At 39.2% G+C, this 18,283-nt stretch overlaps 1 protein-coding gene across 1 annotated transcript; it reads left to right on the top strand.

The window, feature by feature from the left end:
• Positions 1 to 3,394: 3,394 nt before the first annotated feature.
• LOC122661537 lies at positions 3,395 to 16,942 on the top strand. Its single transcript, XM_043856962.1, has 4 exons — positions 3,395 to 3,644; positions 3,834 to 4,068; positions 4,837 to 5,291; positions 16,933 to 16,942. Exons 1-3 carry the CDS (start codon positions 3,537 to 3,539, stop codon positions 5,223 to 5,225), a joined length of 732 nt encoding a protein of 243 aa, XP_043712897.1. The 5' UTR covers positions 3,395 to 3,536; the 3' UTR covers positions 5,226 to 5,291; positions 16,933 to 16,942.
• The last annotated feature ends 1,341 nt before the right edge of the window (positions 16,943 to 18,283 follow it).

Genomic DNA, 18,283 nt, shown 5'->3' on the forward strand with positions numbered 1-18,283 from the left:
AAAAGAGAGGAAGAAGAAGGAGGGAGGGAGCAGCTCTACACCCCTAGGCCCTGAATTTGTGCCTCCTCAGCCCAGCTCAGGTATAAACATCCCTGCTCATACCTGCTGCTCTCCTTGATTCTCTGTGATTTGCTGGGTTTCTAGCCATTGGCAGCCCAGAATAGTTGGGGGCTGCCATGGACCATCTCAGATTTGCCATGCTAACATGAAGCATGGAAGATCTAAGGTTTTTATGATGATTTTCACATCTGTTTTTACATCTGGAACCGAAACCAGAACTGTGCCTGGCTACACTGCTATGTTACACTGAGAAGTGGTTGTTTGGAGTCTTGATTATATGCCCTAGCTGCATGGGACCTAACCCTAGGTAGTAACAGCTTTGGATTACTATTTTACACTTGAATCCAGCTTTGCATGCAGTCAAAACAGTGATTTGTAACTGAAGATACCCTGTGTTACTATTCACTGAGCTGTCTGGGCAGCCTCTAGCAGCCAAGTGGTGGGCCCAATTGAAAATCCACAAGGACCAGTGCAAAGTATGCCCCTGGGGGTCCAGGATGACCTAACATGCATTGGGAGAAGATCCATGCACTGCCCATGGTTCAAAACGTAGGAATCTCAGCCTGATTCTGGTTTTGCAATCTCTGGGCGATGCACTGGACGATGTAGACATTGTCCAGAGACATTGCCTAGTGAGGGAGATTTTGCTATTTTGATGCTCTGACCTGGGGATCCTCACCTTAGGGCCATGATTCAATGTTGGGAGGTAAAAAAATGACCAGAATGCCCCTCCCCACATCTGTCCATGTGTGTAAATACTTTGGGAAGCCAAGTGGGCCCCGCAGGACTTGGAAACCCTGCCTGTGATGGTCCTGCACCACTGTCAAGTTGGGGACAGCACTGTAAGACTAATGTGACCTAGAAACATGTACTAATGTAACAAATGACCATTCTGCCCCTAGGTCACCAACTCTGGATGAAGCATCGGGACATAGGCCTAAGGCCTAGTGTAAGGCCCAAAGAATTCTAAGTGATGACCAACTGTACACCGGGTCAACCCAGTGAGCTTAGATCAACCCTAGGACCTCCAAAAATAGTTGGGAATATTAAATGACAATTTCTGATTTATATCTAGGGTTTGATCCTGTGCTCGAGGCTTACAGCCAGACTGCAGTCGGAACTGAATTTGCAACTGAGTTCTTAGAACCAGACCTAGGTGAGTGAAATATTATCGTGTATGTATGTGTAACTGTATTATTATGATGCCAGCAATTATATTCTTAAATTATAAAGGCTGTGTTATTTAAATTCTGTTCAATTACTCAAAATTATTACACATTGATTGTCTATTGATCAACACTGTGATTTTTACATGATCATTGTGAATGTTAAACTAGATACCGTAGTCGGCTTGGAAACGAGGCCGGTGGTAGCCTGTAGTATGGGATACGGTTGACATTGCCCGACTCGTACGATGTCATATAGACATGGGGTTAGAGGTTCATCACTCGTGCTACGCACCCTTGCCAACAGGGGTTAAGGTGTTGGATAACTATGAGGACTACCGTAAAACCCTAGAGGTGTTTACACAGGGAAGCCTCAGCACAGCTGGGATGCCCCAGGGCAAATATGCCGGGAAGCCTCAGGCTACAAGCTTTGGAAGCACTAGTAGGTGAATTTTTATGGCCACGTGCCAAATACAGATGATCCTGGGTCTCAATCGGGAAGCACCGGAAAGGTGAATATGATAATGAGTCGGTTACCTCACAGGAGTTAATCCAGGGGACCGGTCAGGCTGACCTGGGTAGGGAGATGCTAGAGCCGGCTGGTCCTCTCCGACAACTCAATGGGTGTATCGCGGAAAAGGGTAACCAAGCCCACACCAGGGATACACGTATTGGGGATTGTAGTAGCACTAACCTGACTTAGTTGTATTGTTAGGTGGCTAATAAATAATCTGGACTTGCATATCATGTAGGATCATGTGGATTGTGGTTGCATGTGCATGCATGATGATATGTTTTGCTCACGAGCTCAGTGGGGCTCACACTCTGTTATATATGTCTTTCTTCTAGATGATTCTGCAGGTGGATGCCGCTGTGGCATGGTGGCTCATTACGAGGAGGAGAGCCATAATTGTTATGATGATATTAGTGTGGACCCCGACGGAGGTCGTGCCGATGATGCGTGCATTCTCGGTGGTCGGTGATGAAGATCAGTAAGGAGTACACTTGATGCTTTTTGTCTTGGGGACTCCTTTTTGTTTTTGTTAGGAGTTTATCCCCGTCTTGCTAGTGGTGCAGTTTTAATTTTTCTTCCTTTTGGGGGTTGAGTTATCTCGCCCTGTATATATATATGCATGTATTTTCTTTTGGCTTTTGTTTTTGTCAGCTTTACCTTTTCAGTTTGTGGGGTGTATTGGGAAATGTTTCAGAACTTATGTATGTATATCACCATCATTTCCCGTATCGCTACGCTTTCTCTTTTGTATTATAATTGTAGTTTCTCTACAACACTCTGATCTTACTTGTGGTAAAGTGATGAATGTGGGACCGTGAATGCATTAACTGCTTCTAGATCCGTGGAATTTGACGGATTGTCGTTATGCAATTCGGGTCACCTACCTAATCCTCCCAGGGGGTGGTTTGGGGTGTGACACCAATGGTGCTTCAAATTTCTTCTTCGAACTTTGGTTTCAGCAAATGAAGCTTCATCTTCATCAATGGTGTGAGGAATTCTAGATTTTGCCTTCTCCCTCCCCTTCTTCACTCAAGCTCTCTCTGCTAACAAGTTCTCTTTGTTAACGAAGAAGAGAATGTGTTTTCTTTTACTTTATATTCGAGGGTAATATGGTCATTTTATCTTTTTATTGGACACCGTTAACAGTAGGGGTGTGGGAGTTCAAATTCAAACATTAGGGGAGGTCCAAAATTACCCAAAGAAAAATAAAAGCATTTATAAAATATGGTTCTGTGTGTATGTTTTTTGTTTTAAAATCTCATGGAGGATTGACTATATAGTTCTTGGCTGCAAAAGGAATCTGTTTACATAACTTTCTTAAGAAGTTCTTTCTAACGTCAGATTGGAATGGACTTAACTTTCTAATTCAACCTTTTTTTTTTTTTTTGGAGATTTCTAATTCAACCATGAACTGTCCCTCGGATACCAATCCAATGGTTTAAACGAATAATTCTACAGAAAGTTCGGTAGGGGACCAGAGGTGCAGTTCTGGAGAAATCTAGAGAGAAGGAGAGAGAAAGTGCGAGGAGATGGTGTCCATATCACTAAAAGAGCCTATTAACAGAAGGCAGCAGAGCACATAACTCAGAGAGAGAGAGAGAGAGAGAGAGGCATAAGAAGTAGAATCGAGAAACCCTAGGACAGAGGTGAGAAAGAGAGAGAGACAAGTCATCTTAGATTCTTCGATTGCGGATTTCATTGCTCCCTTCTCTGGCATGGAGTTGTGATCACAGGAGATCCGATCGTTTTGAGTTAGGGTTTCATTAATTGTTCTAGTTTGATTCTTTCAAGTGGAAATGGCAGGATACTTGTCGATGAAGATGAAGCGGAAGGGCCTCGAAGAAGTGTACGATGAGTTCTCAGATTTCTCTTTGTCTTCTCCAGCGAGAAAGATCAGGAGACTGGTACGGCTTTTTCTTCCAATACTTTTCTCTTTCTCTGCATAATTTTGACCAGTTTTGAGAATTTGAAGTTTCTCCTTTACTTTCGTTTTTTTTCTCCTTTTCTACTTTAGCACTCAACGATTTGGATGAAGTAGACTTAGTAAACCAGTATTGTTCGGTTGTATAAGTTTCTGAGTTTGTTTTTTGAAGGATGCGGAGTTGCCACCGATCATGGAAGAAGAGGAAACCCCAGAGATTCCTGTGGTTTTTGATCGATCACCTTCTGGAGACTTAGGTATCAGTGCACAACAGTCGGCAGCTACAGTGACGGAAGTACTGCCTTATGCTCCTTTGAATGAAGAGAGGGCTCTTGTGCTCTACAAGCCAATGAACAAGCCATTAGTGGAAGTCATTGTGAACTCGGATTTGATTCCTGCATTAAGAAGTAAGTTCGATGTGCTACTCCTTTCCTTCAGCTGAAACCGTGAAACGTATAAATTTTTTGGAACTTTTTGTAACAAATTCATTTGATGCTCCGCTAGACTATCGGGCTTGCTTTTATATCTCAAACTGAATGTAGCAGAACCTCAGTTATGTCTGGTGTTATCTCTGAATTTTTTTTGTTAGTTATATGCCATGGATTCGGAATTATGATTTTGAATCTAGTTTTAGGATGGAATAAGCTTTTATTACAGAGTTTCTGTCAAATCTGATCCATTAATATTGCACATATCCTTCACAATTCCCTTTTTCTGTATTCAGAGAATTCAGGTCTTCATGTTGATTGAGAATTTTTTGACCTGTAAAACTTCATTTATTCTGTCATCATGAAATTGTCAATGAAGAAGCCCCTGTCTCGTGGTTCTGCATTTATGTGTCTTGACTATAACTATTTTATTGGCTTGAATGTGCAATCCATTTTTGGAGAATCTAGTATCACAAATTGTCTGTTGTTAGGTTATTCAGTATAGAGTTTTGTGAATGCAGAGTGCATTTATTGGCTTTGTTGTTGGGTTTTCATAAACTTGCTCAGATGAGAATGTGTAATGTGATTGAGTCCAGGTCAGACACTAGCTTTACATTGATCTTGAGTCACAGTCATATTATTTATGAAATATAGGTGTCTAATTGTATCAGGCATTAGCTTTATATTGTTGATCTGTTGTGAGAAGTCATATTAATCAATTACTTGCAAATTTTCTTCCACAAATAGATCATGTCTTCTGGTCAGAGCAGACAAACCAAGTAAGGAGAGTGGAAGATGAAGCAACGGATAGAAGCAATTCGAACATAGGGATAAAAAATGACTGCTTAGCTGTTGTTCCATGGGTTCCAACAACTCAACTTTCTCCAGACTCCGAAACAGGGGTACCAGCAGCAATGGTTGTTCCAGAACAAATGGAGGCTGAAGGAGTGGACTCAGTGATGATGGAGATTGAACAAGATGACAATGAAATTCAGGTCAGTGGAGGTCAAGCAAGGGAAATTGGTGGTGGGGTTGAGAGTGAAGGTGAATCTTGGCAGCAGCAGTGGCAGCAACAGCACTGTCTCAGTCCACAGCTCCCTCAAAACACATCTACACCCATCATGTGGTCTTGGTAACTGATTAGTCTCTAGTGAGCCTTGTGATGTGATAATGCCTGGGGAGGGAGAGATTGGATGAGAAGAGTATTTTAGTGAGATGGGTTCTTCGCTTACTGTTGTCAATTAACTTTGGGAAGCTTTTTGTACAAAGAACATAGGAAATATAGGTAGTAATGAACATTGAATGCTTTCTGGAATTGACAATTCTTGAGATGTTCTCTCAGCTCTTTTGGATTTTAGTTTTGTAATAGTTATAGGGTCACAATATGGACTCTGTATACTCTAAATCTAGATTGTCCATTTCTAATGTAGTGCTTATAGGGTCCCTGACTTCATTACTTGGATATGGGTTAACCATTTTGCTTTTGCCTTAAAGTTGGTGGCAAAAAAAGGGTAAAATCTGTCATTGTTCCATTTTGTGGTCAGCTATCTACAGGATTTTTTTGGGAAAAAGTTGTGTGTCCGGGAGTGTGGCCTACACCAGCACTCCCATGAGTCTATCTCTCTCCTCTCCATGTGAAAAGACACCTCTGCCCCCTTGTTTTAAGGAGGAGAGAGATAGACACATGGGAGTGCTGGCGTAGGCCACACTTCCGTACAGAAAACTGCTTCCCTTTATTTTTTTACAAATTTATTTTTTGGTAATAAAGAGAAGGGAAAGGAAACGCCAATGCCTGTAAACAACTGCCTAATTGCCTTGGAAATGACTGCCTTGCCCCATCCGATTTCTATCTTTTCATGGGGACAAAATGGTCATTTTCAGGTGATTAGGCAGATACTGTTACTGTGTCTAGGAGTTGGAGCAACGCCTAGAGCATGACCAATTAGTGTTCTTAAACTCTAAAGAGAAAATGTCACTAAACAAGAATTATTAAACTTAGAATTGAGCATACATCAAAACTATCCAAAAGGTTCTTCGAAAGATTAGTCCCTGTATAGACTGTTTAGTAGTGAGTTAACGAGATTAACTTCCTACATTGTTTAACAATGGAAACAGATTCAATTTGATCAGGAAGGGTAAATAGCTCTCACGGCCATTGCTCCTTTCCCTGGACTAATAAGTTGGACATATCAGCAGAGTCAGTCCAGATGATGACATTGGTCAGTCTTAATTGTTTGATTTTTTTAAGTCCCTCGAGGCTCGAACAATCTTGAGGGAGAAAGTTGAAAGTTTTATGTAGGGGTTGTGCGTTGTGTCCAAACACAGGCAAAATGATCACCTCATCTCTCATGAAAGGCGGTGATGCTTGTTTTGTTGATGCCGTCATATTCTCATTGACCACATGTGCATAGGGGCCATGTCCCCATAGAGAATTCTTGCCCGTTAATTAATTATTTCCAACTTTATTTGGCTTTTCAGTTACTTTTGAAAGTTTGAAACCCATGGTGGAAAATGATCGATGTGGTTAACAAACATGGTCATGAAGTACAGCGTGTTAGTGGAAGATATGTTGCCATTTACATGCCGGGGATTTTGATTCGGAAATCATAGTTGCATTACGTGGTGGGCCAAAAAGCTGTTTATAAGCTCAGAAACTGGCTCTGGTTGTGATTCTCACACCGAGTAATGCTAATGCTAATGCTAGGACCCCAGGGTCGGACCGCCCAATGCACTCACACTACATTTAGTATGCACCCCTTCCTTTTCAGTCTCTTCTTTCATGAAGTTGAATCTAGTGTGGGGGTCTAGATTACTAACCCTGGGTCCTCTATACATTACCCATTGCCACATTAATTGTATTTTTTGAACTAAATTCGACATTAAGGTCTTACATGATTACACTTCTATCTCTCTATTTCTCTATTTTTTGTTCTTGGGAATAAAAAAAGAAGAGAAATTTGATTGTTATTGTAGGTTCATTTTTTGTTCCTGGGAATGCAGTAGATAGTTGCTGAGAAACAGAAAAAAAAAAAAAAAAAACAACTTTGTCATTTGGAACTTCTCTATAAGAATTTTAAAATAAATAAATGAATAAGGGGGGAGTTGGTCTCTACTGAGCACATGGCTAGTTCAATGGGCAAAACAGTAATTTCACGTTCAAAATAGAACACCACTGCCACCTCCACCACCAGCAGCACCGCCATCATCACCACCATCACCACCTCCACCAAATATTTGGGTAATCAATGACATTTTTCGACCTTTATCTTTGAGCTCCCTGCAAAACCCATTGCAACCCTAGCAATTCTTATTCTTGAGCATTTCCTACAAAACCGGTATCAGACTCCACTTAGCTGAGATTCTCCTGACGTGTTGGGTGGTGCCTCCTCCTTCTTACTATCTTTCATCTTTCATCTTTTGTATTTCTTTTTTTATGTTTATTTCCCATCTTTTATTTGTCTTTCTTCATTTTCCACTTCTCATCTCTTTCCCCATCCTTTTCCCATCTTTTTTTTTTGTTAGAACTCAGTTTTCCTACTTTGCTCTATTTGGATCCATGTAACCGACCCCATTAAGTTGGGATAAGGCTGAGTTTGTTGTTGTTGAGCATTTCCTACAAAACCACTGTTAACATGTGCCACCACAAATTATACATTAGATATCACAGTAGAGGCTCATTCTACAAAACCAGTATCTGGATCAAAGTTGTCTTTACAAATGATTAAACAAGAAACCCCATGTAATAGCTTTTGGTACTCAAGCATATAAATAGACTATTTCATCTTCATGATGAATGAAAGTGGTTGAATCATGACACATCAAAGGAAGGTTAAAATCGTTAACCCATCTCTCAGTATTCTTTAAAAGCATACCTAGGTCAAGATCTTTATGGTTAAACATAATAGCATTTCGAGTTATCCATAAAAAATAAAAGGAAATGGCAAGAACTGAGAGGACAAACAATCTCTGGCTTAAAAATCCCCCCCCCGCTCTGGCAAGGATGGGGAATATAGAGGAATACTTGGTATAAAAGGAGTCACCACCTAGGAAGACGGCCTAGGACCCATGAAGGGAAAGCTCAATCCCTGGTCAAGGGAAAGAGTTGGATTTGATTCCATATGATCTGGTCAGAGATTCGGGTAATGGTCAATTTATGAGAGGTGAGAAGGTGTTAGGTACCCACTTTGTCCGACAAAACCGGTCTTTCTACTACATGTTGACATTTGAACATTCTCCCTAATTACTTATCTTATATCAATATGCCTGGCTAATTTTCAAATAACTTTGTACACTACTGTACACAAAAAGGGCTACATTCTACCCCCGAGCATGCATTTTATTCTAATTTGCACTACTCCTACTACTATCTTGATCTACATTGCATCAAATTAAATAGAGGGAAGGAAATTATATGTGAGTTCAACCCTTAATAGTCTAAAGGAGAGGGCCCCTTCGCTCCAAACACGAACTTAAGGACGAACATTTTGTTAGTTCCCAATTCAGAGGGAGGGGACTAACTATTCTCTCTCTCTCTCTCTCTCTCTTTCTTGAGGGACTTTAATGCCTTGGGGAACTTCCTTTCCCTTATATGGATTTAATTCCTTGGGAAGTTCTTCTCCCTTGTATGGCTTTAATGACTTGGGAATTTTCCTCTCTCACTAGCTTAAGGGCATTGAAGGACTATCGAGAGACTACCCGTGAGAGAAAATGACTATGGGAACACTAAGAAAACACACAAAAAGATGGCAAAGCTCCAAAAATGGGCCCCAAAGGCCTTGAATCTCATCTCTTGGGATGAGGGAAGGGGGCAAGGGGAGGCCAAAGGGGGTTTCACTGATCAAAATGTGATATGCAGATCTTGATGCATGGGTTTGGCCATCGAATCATACTCATTCGTTCAATTTTTGCGCATGATATATTGTTGGAATCATCTTTTTGAGCACTATCCAATGATGCGGGAGGTGGGCCAAGTTTTGGCCTAGAAGTCTCCTGAAAATTCAAGATAAGGAATGAAACTATTTTGGCAACTATGGGGGATTTGGTAGCCTTCCTTGTGCTACTCTTGCACCATTGGCTAATATTACATGTCTTACACCAAAAGTGTCTATTCGAACCAATAGGGGTTGTGGTGGGAGAGAGTGATCTTAGAGTAGGGATAAGTCCTTCTTGAGAGGTGCATATGTCAGTCTATATTCTGTTGTCATCATCGTTGCGGGTGATAAAATCCAGCATCTACAATTGTGCCATTTAGTTTCAATCTCTTTAATAGAAAAACAACAGTAGGGGTCAACATTCATGAATGACATCAGTTTACTCTTGACGGCTAATGCACTTACTAATACTTTCCATAGAAAACACAGAATTTGGGATGAATCTTTAGATGCCAAATAACCTTCCATAACTTCCTTAAAGAGCATCAATTATTTTTCGGGTGACAATGAAGAGTTAACCATTTAACAGGTAGTTTAGAGAAAAATTCTCAGATCTCAACAAAGTGCAAAACCAAGAGTCTTCCATAAGGGAGGAATATAACAAATACGAAGAATTGCATCCACCACATTAGTTGAAAATAAAGCATGAAGTAGTCCTATAATCCAAGCACCATGGGTAATTAACTCATTGACAATAGTATACATTAGACTAGGAGGAACCAACGAAGGAGATTTGTAACTATCAATAAAAGGACTCCATTGACCAATCCAAATAGATTGAAATCATCTTATATTTTCCTACAAACCATATTCGGAAATAAAGGTTACATGGTCATTGTATGGTTTTTGTCTTTGTCATAGTGTTTCTTGAATTTATTAAGATATTAAGTACAATAAAGAATCTCGAATCTGAATGGAAGATATGAATTTACAGAAGGAATGAGTAGGGGATTTCAGTTTTAGATTTTGTTATGGCTTGTTTTATCCATTGTAAATACATACTTTGAAAAGAGAGATGAGCATTTAGTTATCTTCAAAAGTTGGAATCATAGTAGTCAAATACATTTCTTTTTAACTAGAAGGTTCGATAGGTTGTTATGCAAGATCGAACTATAAGGTTATACCAAGAAAGAGTTTAACAACATAATATAGATTAGTAGTCATAGATATGTATCTCATTACACTGAATCGTGAGAAATGTGAGTTTATTTGCCTAAGGATAAGGTAGTGGAGCTTGAGAGGAAATAGCTTGAAATCATTTATTGATAAAGTGGTCAAACAAGGAAAGTGGAACTTTGATGGAGACACTAATATGATGTGAAACGAGATATGCTTGTATTAAGAAGGTTGCTAAGGATGTCCTATACATATCACAAGGAAAATGTCGTTCCTATAGAGAGCCTTGACGATCGGATGATGAGGTTCAAGCTGCCATTTTGATTAAGAAAGCTAGTCTTAAGACATGGCAAAGGACTATAGATGTAGAGGGTCTAAAAGGTTATAAATTGGCCAAGAATGAAGCTAAGAAGGTTGTGGGAAAAGCAAAGGCGAAGAAATACGAAGATCTTTATAACAATCTAAATACAAAGAAAGGGGAAAAATCTATCTATGATATTGCTCAAACGAGGGAAAGGAAGAGTCTAGATTTCAACCATGTTAGATGTATTAAAAATAAAGATTATAAAGTATCAATAAAGGATGAAAACATTAAGGAGAGATGGAAAGATTATTTGAATAGCCTACTAAATGAAGAAATTTTTAAGTATTAGTGTTTCAAAAATTGCATTACTTATCGAGACACTATAGTCGTAGATATATATGAAAAAATAGGATGTCCAAAGTAAAAAAAAAAAAAGGAAAATGAAAATAGGCAAGGCACCAGGTCCATATGAGGTCCCAATAGAAGTGTAGAATAACTTAGGAATTTGTGGTTTACTTGGCTAACCAAGTTGTTTAATAAGATTAATTATGAGAATAAGGAAAATGCCAAATGAAAGAGAAGAAGCAATGTGGTTTCGATTTATAAAAATGAATGTGATATTATGAACTGCAATAACTATAAAGGCATAAAACTAATGAGTCATACTATGAAATTATGGGAGAATGTTATTGAAACTTGCCTGAAACAAGAAACTATGATTACGGAAAACCAATTTGGTTTTATGCCAGAAAGGTCTACAACAGAAGCTATTTACTTACTTAAGAGACTCGTGAAAATATTTAGAGATTGTAAGAAGAATCTTCTTATGGTCTTTATTAACCTAGAAAAAACTTATGATAGAGTCCCACGAGAATTAATCTATCAGGTACTAGAAAAGAGAAGCGTTTCAAGTAAATATGTGGACATAATTAAAAATATGTATAATGGTGTGGTGACTAGTTTAAGATCTATCGGGGGGATCAAGCTATTAAATTCTCAATTTCAATTGGATCACATTAAGGATCAACTTTAAACCCATATTTGTTTGCTGTAATCATGAATGATTTAACTAATTCAAGATGAGGTTCTATTAATTTACATGTAAGATATGCCGTTGGGGGCATATTGGGTATTTTACCCCTCCACTGACTCCAACTAATAGAGTGGGTTAGAGGGAGGGCTTATGTGTAATTTTACTTTCTTTATTTTATTATAAATAAAGAGAATTGACTGGTCTCCAAGATCATCCAAGCATTTAGTCCTAAACTATTTTGTTAAAATGGTATCAAAGCCAAAAAATTTGATCTAGGTTACAGAATATTTCCCTCCTTCTCTCGATCTCTTTCACTCTTCTTCTCTTCTTGGTTCTCACCCTTATCAAAGGAAAGCACTAATGAGGTGATTGATAGATCTAATGGCTGTCCTCCACATTAACTCAAACAAATAATGAAATAGAAGTTTTTTTTGGATCGATAGTTGCTGCCACCATCTACGATTGTGAATTCTTTATCCCTCTCGAAGATCGGGTTCTTCTTGTGGTTGAAGATCGATTCTTCCTTTATTGAAGATCAATATTCAACAACTTTAAACAACATCTATCACCATCTACATCAGCAATTGAAGCTCTCTCCCCTCTATTGATTTCAATTTTTTAAGGTTTTTTCCAAAACCCTGACACTTATCGATTTGGGGCCTACCTTGCTCAGACATCACTTATTTTGTGAGAGAATTTTGGTACACCCTAAAGGAGCACTTGACCCTATTTTTAGACATTTCTATTGGCTATTTTTGAAGATATTGGAATTCTCCATCTCAGAGTCAATTTTTCCAAAATCAATATGTTTTTGTTTTGGGTTTTTTTGCTTGCATCGATCTACACACCTTACTGCTTTTGGTTATTCGATTGTGTCATTATGTGTGATATTATCACTGCTACCTCGGGATCTGAAGGACAGACTCGAAATGAGTACCTCCCTTTCGCTGCTACTTCTATCAAACTCGATGATAACAACTATCTAATGTGATCCAGATCTACATACTTGACTATTGTTGGTCGCGGTCTTACGGGACACATTACTAGGACTACTGAGAAGCCATCTGCAACAGGTCCTCCTCAGGATCAATGGATCCCCAATGATTCTTTGATAATGTCTTTTTTTCTTAATTCCATGCAATCAGATCTTGCTTGTGGATACTTGTTATTGGATACTACTACTTAGATATGAACTGTTGCAAAGGAGACCTCCGGTCAGGTTGGGAATGATGCTCAGGTGTATGAACTCCGTAAGAAAGTTCATGACACCACACAGAAAGAACTATCCATCTCCCAATACTATGTTGCCCTCTATAGCTTATGGCAACAACTGGATCACTATACTGACTACAAGCCTACCAGTACAACAAACATTGTTGTTTATTGCAAGCATGTGGACAAGATCAGAGTTTATAATTTCTTGGCTGGTTTGAATATTGAATATGATCAGATTCGTGTTCAATTACTAAGCAGATCACCTTTTCCCACGTTTGAACAGTCTTATGCCTTGGTCCATACTAAGAAGAAATGCCAGGCTGCCATGCTAGATACTCCCACTACTGATTGATCTTTATTACAAACTGGATCTACCCCTAGTCCCATATCTGATGGGTACTCTTGCACTGGTGATCCCTCTAAGGAGCCAATTAAATGCAACAATGTCACAAACCATATCACACCAGAGCTACCTACTGTAAGCTCCACGGTAAACCTTCTGACTTTGAGGCTAAAACATGCTACTCATGCTAAGTCTAAGACCAAAGCTAATCACATTGAGATGGCTACCACAACATTCACAACCAAAATTGGTCTCTACCAGGAAGAACTACATGCTTTTCATCGAATGTTGAAGGCCTCATCTGCTGCCACTGCATCATCCACTGCCTCTGCATCAGCCCCTACTCATTCAGGTTCCAATGACCATATGACAGGTTTCTCTAGTCTTTTTCACAAATATTCTCTCTCTTTAGGCAAAGACAAGGTTCGAGTAGCAAAAGGATCTCTTTCTTGCTTATCTGGAAAGGGTTCTATATGTTGCTCTCCATCCCTTACATTATCATATGTATTTTACACATTTCTAATTTCACTAGTAATCTTAATTCCATTAGTAGCTTAATTAGAGATTTAAATTGCAAAGTAACCTTCTTTCCGTCCTATTGTATTTTTTCAGGATCTGGTGATAGAGAAGACGATTGGATGTGGTAAGGTGCATGGTGGTCTTTACTTGCTTGAAGATGGTTCTCCTACTACTGCTACATTACCCTCTCAGTTACATCAACTCCATTTGGCTTCCTCATATTTTCATCACTGGCATTGCCGATTGGGTCATCCACCTTTAAGAACTTTGTTCCGTATTTTTCCTAAGTTAGTCAAAGATTATAATAAAGATGAGTTTTTTTTGTGAGGCATGTGATTTGGCCAAATAGACTCGATCAATTTACTTATCAGTTAATAAAAGAAGTGTTTCTATTGCCCATTTAATGCATATTGATGTGTGGGGTCCTTCTCGCTGAGCTTCTATTTTTGGTCATCGATGGTTTGTGTCCTTTATAGATTGTCAGTGTTGCACACGAGTCTACATGATGCAACATAAGAGTGAAGTGTTCTAATACTTTCAACTATTTCACAAAATGGTTCAGACCTAGTATAATGTTACCGTTAAAATTCTTCAGAGTGATAACAGCAAAGAATACACAGAGGGCCAATTCCAGAATTATTTTGTTGACCATGGAATCATTCACCAAACAAGTTGTATCGAGAGGAAGAACCGCCATCTATTGGAAGTCGCTCGTGCACTCATGTTTGCTCGTCATGTTCCTGCTCAGTATTGGAGTGATGTTGTACTTACTGCTGCCTACCTCATAAATTGTATGCCCACTCGACTTTTGGATGCTCGTGCCCTTGTTGAGGTGTTGCTGGGATTCTCGTCCTTTGTTGTTCCACCACAGATCTTTGGTTGTGGTTTCTATGTTCGAGATACTCACTCTCTTGGTAAATTGGGGCCTCGTGGTTTGTGTTGCATCTTCCTGGGTTATTCTCCTACCTAGAAAGGATATAAGTGCTACTACCCACCCACTCGCCGTACTATGGTGAGTATAGATGTTATCTTTCATGAGTCTCTCCTATTATTTTTTGCCACCTCTTCAGGGGGACTGTGGCAATGAAGATGTGTTGGTTCTTGAAGATCTTGTTCAATCCCTTGATAGTGTTGTTGTCCTTGTCTCTGATAAGGAAGATAAGATGGTGAAGACACTGCTATTTCAATTCAGGGGGAGCTTACTCCACATGTTCAGAAAAAGATTGATGATCTTAATCATTAGGCCTATCGTAGGAGTCGCACTAGAAACATGCAAGTTGAGACCACCACCACTACAACACCTATACCTGTACAATTGTAGTCCCTCGAGCCAAAGCTGAATTCTTCTGACAAAAGTTCTTCTTCTGAGTTACCTATTACTCTTCGTAAAGGTACCAGGACTTGTACTCAACATTCAATATCTCATGTTGTTTCTTACAATTCATTGTCGACTTCCTATTGTACCTTTGTTTTCTCTCTTTCTACTGTTCGCATTCCACAAAATTGACAAGAGGTTGTTGTAGAAGTAAAGTGGAAAGTAGCTATGGGAGAAGAAATGAACACCTTGAAAAAAATAATACATGGGATCTTGTGGCTCTTCTTCCAAGAAAGAAACTGGTTGGTTGCAAGTGGGCTTTTATGGTCAAATAGAAGATGGACGACAGTGTGGACAGATACAAGGTAAGACTTGTGGCTAAGGGATTCACACAGACATACAGGATTGATTACCAGGAGACCTTTGCCCCAGTTACAAAGTTGAATACTGTCCGAGTCTTATTATCATGTGTTGTTAATATGGAATGGAATCTACAACAACTTGATGTAAAGAATGTTTTCCTCCATGGAGAGCTTGATGAGGAGATGTACATGGAAGTTCCTCCTATTTTTTCATCTAATACAACCAACGGTAAGGTTTGCAAACTGAAATGTGCATTATATGGGCTGAAACAATCCCCTCGAGCTTGGTTTGACAGATTTCACAAGGCAATAACCTCTATAAAATTTAGACTGAGCAATGTCGATCATACTTTGTTCATCAAACGGTGTAGTGTTAAGGTTGCAGTCCTCATCATATATGTTGACGATATAATAGTCACTCGGAATGACAATGATGAAATTACTCGTCTTAAGGGTTTTCTAGGGCGAGAGTTTGTAATAAAGGATCTAGGAAAGCTTTAGTATTTTCTTTGGATTGAAGTTGCCCGATCTTCAAAAGGCATATCTCTCCCAGAGGAAATACGTCCTAGACCTTCTGTCAGAGACTAGATTATTGGGTTGTCACCCTTGCGACATGCCTTTGGAGGCTAATACCCGACTCAAGGAGTGTGATGGTGAACTAGTTGACAAAGGTCGTTATCAACGGTTGGTAGGAAAGCTGATTTATCTCTCTCATACACGGTTTGATATTGCCTTTGCTGTGAGTTTGGCAAGTCAGTTTATGCATGATCCCCATCTACCCATATGGAAGCCGTCATTCTCATCCTCCGCTACTTGAAGTTGGCACCAGGAAAGGGAAACATTTTATCTCCTCATGATCATTTTCGCGTTGAAGCTTTCTTAGATGTTGATTGGGCTGGTTCTCCAGATTGGAAGTCCATCTCATTGTATTGTACTTTTGTTGGTGGAAACCTTATCACATGACGCAACAAAAAGCAAAATATTGTGTGGCCAGATCGAGTGTTGAGGCAAAATTTTGTGCAATGGCTCAAGGGATTTGTGAGCTGTTGTGGTTTGAAGTTTACTTCAAGACCTTGGTATTCCTACTCCTCTTCCAATGATGTTATACTGTGATAATAAAGCTGCAATTAGCATTGCCCATAATCTAGTACAACATGATCGTACCAAGCACATGGAGATCGACTGACACTTCATCAATGAGAAGCTCGAGAGTAGATTGGTTTGTGTACCCTTTGAAGTCTAGTGATCAATTGGCTAACATCTTCACTAAGGAATTGGGGTGAAAACTTTTCATCCTTTTTTGTTCAAGTTGGACATGTGTGATATCTATGCTCCAACTTTTGGGGGAGTGTTAATTTATGTGTAAGATATGCCATTGGGGGAATATTGGATATTTCCCCCCTCCACCGACTCTAATTAGTGGATTTGGTTAGAGGGGGCTTATGTGTAATTTTTCTTCTTTTATTTTATTATAAATAATGAGCATTGGTTTGTCTCCAAGATCATCCAAGCATTTAGCCCTAAACTGGTCTGTTAACAGGTTCCCTAGTGTATGCTTTTTGTTGATGATATTGTCTAAGTGGATGAGACAAAAACAAGGATTAATGCCAAGTTGGACCTATGGAGATCCACCTTGGAATAAAAAAGTTGTAAGATAAGTTGAATGAAGAAGGGAGTATATGGTTTATTTTATTTACACTAGAAGGACAAATGAGGTGGTGAAAATCGATGAGAGGGAGATTCCATAAAGTGATTATTTTAGGTATCTAGGATCAATCATAAATAAGAAGGTGATATAGAAGATAATGTTTCATAGTGGATTAAAATAGAATGAATGAAGTGGAGAGGTGTGTTGGAGTGTTGTGTGATCGATGTATTCTGTTAAAACTTGAAGAAAAATTTTATAGGACACTCATAGGACCGATTATGATGTCTGGTATGGAATGTTGGACAGTTAAAAAGCATCATATAGATAAACTCAGTGTAGCTGAAATGAGGATGTTGAGATGGATTGTGGCAAAACCAGCAAGGATAAAGAAAAGAATGATCATGTTAGGACTAATTTGGGAGGTGCTCCAATACATGATAAGAGACGAGAAAGTCATTTGAGGTGGCATGTCCATGTTCAACGGAGGCCTTTGGATGATCCAGTACAAATGAGTGATTTGATTCAGATTGAAGGACCTAAAAGAATCAGGAGCAAACCTAAAATGACTCTAAGAGAAGGGCTGAGGAAAGATATGCATAACTTGGGCCTTGTATCAAGTACGACCTCGAACATAGCTGATTGGAGGATAAGGATCCTTGTAGTCGACCTCATTTAGTTGGAATAATATTGAGTTATCAAATGTTTCCTTTGAAGAGCATGTGCGGTAGGTCTTGCTACAACGAAGAACCTTCGTTGTTGAGATATCGAGGTTGATCCCCACGGCGCTCGATGCAGTAATGTCAAAGAATCAATTGCTCATATTTTATTGACTTGTCCTTTTGCAAATCAGTTTGGCTAGGCTGCAGTTTATCTTATAAATGTCCAGAGTGATTTGAAACCACCCTTCATGATTGGATTGATGGATGGAGTTCCTTTTGAAGGGCAAGAATGTGAGCAAGGAACTAATGTCTCATTGTTCATTTATTTGTTGGTTTCTCTAGTTGGTGCAGAACAATTATTCTTTCAGCGGAAAAACATATTTTCGAGAGTTTTATCAATTAAACTCTGCTCAGTTTCTGGAAATGGATCTTAGGTTAGTATTAATTCTCCGCGGCACTAGGAATCCCCCACCTCCAAACTTTCTCAAGATAAATTGTGATGCTAGTCTATCTACTAACTCAAGTACAGGAGGTATTATTTATGCCTATCATGACCAGCAAGGTTTTGCTTGTTTTGCGATTTCTAACCCGACTATCTTCTTGATTTCTATGGTGGGCCATAGCAGTTCCTTCAGCCCTATAACAAGCTATCTCTGAGCATTTCACTTATCTAACTATTAGTCAAGCCTATTTTAGATGATATTATTTTTTGGCAGGCATGCTTTGAATCTTGTAAATTTCTATTTATT

The sequence above is a fragment of the Telopea speciosissima genome, chromosome 5 (assembly GCF_018873765.1).
Source record: "Telopea speciosissima isolate NSW1024214 ecotype Mountain lineage chromosome 5, Tspe_v1, whole genome shotgun sequence".
Lineage (NCBI taxonomy): Eukaryota > Viridiplantae > Streptophyta > Magnoliopsida > Proteales > Proteaceae > Telopea > Telopea speciosissima.